This window comes from Geospiza fortis, unplaced genomic scaffold (assembly GCF_000277835.1).
Source record: "Geospiza fortis unplaced genomic scaffold, GeoFor_1.0 scaffold443, whole genome shotgun sequence".
NCBI classification, from domain to species: Eukaryota; Metazoa; Chordata; class Aves; order Passeriformes; family Thraupidae; genus Geospiza; species Geospiza fortis.
The window spans coordinates 6,154,070-6,159,784 of NW_005054335.1; the positions used below are offsets into that span (position 1 = coordinate 6,154,070).

At 35.0% G+C, this 5,715-nt stretch overlaps 1 protein-coding gene across 1 annotated transcript in view; it reads right to left on the reverse strand.

The window, feature by feature from the left end:
* Nucleotides 1–5,715, reverse strand: part of GHR (growth hormone receptor) — a 147,627-nt gene that overhangs the window by 5,981 nt on the left and 135,931 nt on the right. The window contains exon 7 of the mRNA XM_005422009.2: nt 2,422–2,593. Within this exon, the coding sequence (XP_005422066.1) occupies nt 2,422–2,593 (172 nt within the window). The remainder of the gene's footprint in view (nt 1–2,421; nt 2,594–5,715) is intronic.

Below are 5,715 nucleotides of genomic sequence, written 5' to 3' on the forward strand. Positions count from 1 at the left end.
CATCTTTAACTTCAGCCTTGTCTTCCACCACCTGAGGATTCCAAAGTGGTAAAAACTGATGAAAATTTTTGTTACTTAAATGTGAAAGTTCTATGTTCAGCAGAAATAAAAATGTGCTTTTGTCTTAGTTCTGGCCAGCACTTGGAGGTTATTGGATACCACCTCATGTCACGGCCAGGAGTGGACAAAGGGACTCCCTGCCTTCCGAGAAGAAGGGTGTGACTTCTGGTTGAAAAATGTTGTGGCATTCTCTGACATTGCTTGTTGTCTCTGCAGTGAGCATCTCTCACTCAGAGGGTGTGAACCACCCTCTCTTTTGTATACTTTTGCTATTTATATTGTGGCTTTTACTATTTGTTCTCTTATCTCATTCCTGTTTCCACTAAACTGCTCGTATGTCGACCCATGGTCTTCACTTTTTGCGTTATCAGTTCTCAACCCCTTCCCACTGGAGCAGAAAGGGGAAGAGGGGCTGAGTGAGCAGGGTGTGGTTTGGGAGAGCCTCAGTCAAGGCACTGAATTGGGAAGTATCATTCCTAATCCATGGTAGCTTTTGGTCTCAGCAGTTTCTATGCATTTACGAGTCCACTGAGACTCCTTGCTAAACCAGACTGATTTCATAAATCTAAACAAGATCTTAATAAAGAAAATGTCTATAGCAAAACCAGTGATGAGGAACATTCTGCCTGCTTGGAACATGGTATCAGTAGTCCTGAGGCATGTAATGCCACAGATCATGCTAATGCTTGTTCATTCAAGCTGAGAGAACATTACTAATAGCACATAAAATCACAAGGAAGCTATTTTTCTCTCACAAAAACTAAGGTATGGTGGTGTCAAAAAACATACCACTTCTCTTTCTAAAGGCTGAACATTAATTATTTTGCGAACCAACTGAATCAACTGAAAAAAAAAGCCCCTTTTATTTACCTTTAAGGTGGCTACAAAGAATTTAGTAATTAATTGAGATAAGCAATTTAGTAGAAATGAATAACAATGCTGATAAATGTTTTATCTCTTAAATACTAGCAATTCCATGATTCTTAATGTTACATTGTAAATTACAAAGCACAGAGAAAATTTTTTCTAGCTTTAGTCTTAGATTTTTCTCATTTTTTCATAATTTAAAATTCCCTACAGAAATTTCACTATTTTTTTGGGGCCAAGGAACACTGGACAGAAATCTTTAAAATTCTATATATGATCAAAAATGACCTTTCAGAGAAAAAACAAAATAAAAAAATTCAGGTACGAGTTTGTGCTCTGTGTTCCCAGCTCAGATTTTGACAAGACATGCTTCCAGGCATCAATAAAGTCCTATATGGATATGTCTGTGTTAAACAGATCTCTATTTGAGTAACTCATTGTCATGTCAGTGAGACCAGCAAATGTCCAGCTCCTTCAAGAAGTTAGAACATTGAATTAGAAGACTTAAAATTATTAGTACATGAAACGTATCTAAAGTTTAATTCTGTGTTCCTGAAAGTGACATACAAAAGAAGCAAAAATAAATTCTCAATCAAAAATAAATTCTCAATCAAATCAGCTCACTGCTGCTGTGTGATGTGTGTGGATTAGAATCACCTTGGATAATCTGAGTTGTAGTGACTGAAGAAAACTGGCCTTAGGATGGCCTTAGGTTTTCCAAGTATTTTAATGTTATTCAGATGAAAACCATGACCACTTAATGTGGATAAGGTTAATAAAAAAATGCCACATATACAGAACATTAACTGTTCCTATAAATTAGAAATGAGAACTAATAATAGGAAGAACTAAAAAGGAGAATCTAGCCAGATTTTGAAAGATAAGAGTAACAGGTTGTTTTATATAACACCTTCACTAATAACCTGGAAAATGATGTGAAGAAGCTTGTTAAAATTACTTGTTAAAGAACTCATATTTTGAAGACTTAATTTAGTAGTTCAGACCTGAGAATGTCTGGAAAAGGCACTGTCTCATTCCTTCAATAGAAAAAATGTGATTCTCAATGGCTGATTTTTCTTGTCTTTAACAGCACTTGAAAATGAGTACTAGTCATAAGCAAGAATGAGAAAAATGCTCACTGTCCTTGCCAACAGTATTGCAAGAAATCACAATTCTGCACTTCCCAGTGCTCATTTTAGATGATGAAGTAGGAGATTTAATTCTGGTTTAGACTCCATGAGATGTGCAATAGCAGTTACTTCTGATTCTTAAAGCTATTTGTATTTTTGATCTCTGATGATCTGTGAAACAGTCTTGCTGAGTTTACTTCTGAACTTGTATACGGAACTTGAACATTCTCAATCTCTCCCAGTGATTCTCACGTAGTAGGCTGGAATACCTCTGTATTCAATCATTTAACATGGTTGAAACCACCCTCTACCCCATCACCGTAAAGACAAGAATCACAGCTATAAAAATGCTTTGCTTATTTACCTTCTGTACAATGATCACATCCAATGCCTATTTGAGAAAATGATACATAGAGGATTTCACTGAACTCCCCGAATTTTTCAGAAGTTCGTTGTCTTGATCGGATTCGTATCTCATAATCTCTTGCTGTCTTCAGAGAGTACAGTGGAACCATTGTTGAGAGCCTGGGTTTTAACTGTAAAGACAGAAGAACTGTGATTTATTTGTTGAGTTGTACTGGAAATTTTACAATGCTGCTTGATTTCTGAAGGCATTTTTGCTGCTGGGCATTTTAAGGATAGCACAAGAATAGTTCAGAGAACATTCACACCATTTACTGTCAACTTAGTTGTCATCAGGCATTTCTGTGATTCAGGGGACGAAAAGCAGAGAATCCAAGTTCTGTAGATACAGTCAGTGAAGAAAGGCAGCTTCCCCCAATTACATGCCATAAGTAGGTGTTGTGAACATCTTTCACTGATCTTTCAGGTTGTAAATACTTTTTACTATTATAACACAACATTACTGATTGCAGAATGCCAAAAATGCTGTTAAAATAACACAGGAGTTCTAAATTACTGCAATCTCCACTACAGATTTAATGGTTATAACCAAACATTTTGCATGTTATAAATGTTTTTATTTGGAGAACAATGTATAGGCCCCCAAAATGTGATAATGGAGACTGTGTGACAGCTGGCATCAGATTGTGGTCTTTGAAACTTCTATATTAGCTGAAACATACTTCGATACTGCTGAATATGAAAATGTTTAGGAAAACATATTGGAGGTCTTAATAAGTAAAATTTCTGCCTTTTTCTATTATAACTCTATATGCATTTCTATTCCAATAACCCTACAAAAGTATACAAAATAAGGAAAATGTGCTCAAAATAGAAATCCATGCGGAAGATATTATATTCTACTTTTACTTTAGAAGCAAATATGATACCAGAAAAAAAGCATCGTGGCTATAACTTTAAATATTTGGAAAACAGCAGCCTTTGGGAATTCAAAGGAAGCTTCAACAATACAGTCCTATAATCTCTAGAGCTGCATAACCTCAACTTGAGACAGTATTTGTTGGTAGGTATGATCTTTGGAGTTGTCTGATCCCTGGTGACTCCAGACTCCAATGTTCTTACAATCAACCAGTCAGATTTTGGACAACACAGACTGCTTTTCTCTCCTAGTAGTTCAGCATTGTGGAGAACCATTGCTGTACATCACCAATGATTTTAATATGTGAAGAATATCCATTTGGAAACCAGTGGGAAGGATATTTAATATATACCTATTTCATGGTATTAAGCCACAAAGAAATAGTTCACTGAAGTTTTATGGATAAGTTTACATGCATCCCAAATAATGCTGTTACTTGGAAAAAGCCAAGAAGAATAAATCAGAGCCTTTATGAAAGACTCCTGGATGGAGCAGGATGTATGGAGTGGGGAAAGTTCAGCAAGAAGTGAATAGATGAACAAACAGCATTTGTCACGGATTAATTCAAGTAAAAGCCATATGAGAGAGACAACATAAAAGGTCTCATGAACACCCATTATGTCAGGGTGGATTTTATTCATTTAGAATGTTTCTCAGAAAATAATTGGTCCTCTTATCACTATAACTTATTGTTTTAACACTTACTAATTAATGTTTAATCTTCTTTCAATTTAGAAATTATTTATTTTCAACTAGTAAATATATTGAGAAAATAATAAAGGCTATGCATGAAAAAACAATGAATCATCCCAAAAAAATAGGAAAATTACAAACAAATCTCAGTAAGGACGGACATAGTACTATAATAAGTACTATAAATTAATTTTTTTATTATTTATATGTACAAAGCATTATGGTATATTTAAGCAGTCAAGGATTATCCTTTGTGCAAAAAACTAGTAATAACTAGACATGTATAACTTGACCATGTATAAGCGGACAGTTATGTCTTAATGTGCTTGAACACTCATTAGAGAAGGCATTTGTAGCAAGGAATCCAAAGAGTGAAATTGTAGCATTGCTCCAGTGCTGTCATTCAGAATTTGCTCTTGTCCTAGACCAGACCAGGATTTTGTTCAGAAATTTGTCTTTTGTACTCTCATAGTGTCTCAGTGAATTATGCCATGTTTATATTGCTAAAATGAAAGGCTCACAAAACCTTACACTATACACAGGTTATGTCCAACGTAACCTATAATACTTTATCTCTTGAGGCAAGTCTCACAATCAGGAATTCCTTATCTGTGTTCATGCTCTCCTGAGAACTATTCTCAAAGCATTCTGGGATTGGTGACAGTACTGGAGCAAGAACAAAGCTTTATTAGGGTATTTATATGTCTGATATCAAAACTCTAATTAAAAAAACATAAAGATGTGCATTTTTAGAGACATACCTGTATTCTGCTTTTGAACATTTGCAGATTTTCAGTGTCTTAAAGATTATTGATTTACTGCCTAAACTTAACACATTTCACAGGCTTTAAAATAGAAGCTAATATATTAAGTATATGTATATATATCTATTAAGAGGCTAATATATTAAACCAGTATAGATAGAAAGACAGAGAATTATTAGAAAAAATCATTACAGACAATATAGGTCTGTTTGGCTGTAGACTTGTTAATAAGGACTAGGTTAAAGAGAAAATGCTAACACTGAGAAGGACCAGAAGTGAGGAGTGAGCCAAGGTCTTTCACAGGTGAAGGCAAGCAAACCAGTTTGACTATATTTCAACTGGTAAATCTGGCTATGTTCAAATTGTTTGAATTTTCCTTTTGTAGTTAATGACAAATTTGTAACAGTATTATCTGGGGGTTTTTTTCTGCCAATTAACTCAGTTCGTTTTAATAAGAAAGCAAAGGAAGGATTCTCCTCTGACATGATGTTCTTACTGAATTGAATAAGAGCTCTCCATATGCAAATATGCCATGACACACTGGAATTTAGCCTATGCATTCAGGTAAGATGGGCACAATATCTTACCTGTAACAGAAAAACTAACTACATGAGAAGTTAAGTGATTTTCAAAAAGTAAACTTAAAATATTTATAATTATTATTTTCTATTTTCTCAGACTATCCAAAAACTTCCCCTTGATGTCTGGTATAAAATCTGTAAGTCTTATCTATGGTGCATTATTTTTATTTGCTTATTGTATAAAATTTTAAATTGTAACTCCTTCCTTCCTTCCTTCCTTCCTGCCTGCCTTCCTGCCTGCCTTCCTTCCTTCCTTCCTTCCTTCCTTCCTTCCTTCCTTCCTTCCTTCCTTCCTTCCTTCCTTCCTTCCTTCCTTCCTTCCTTCCTTCCTTCCTTCC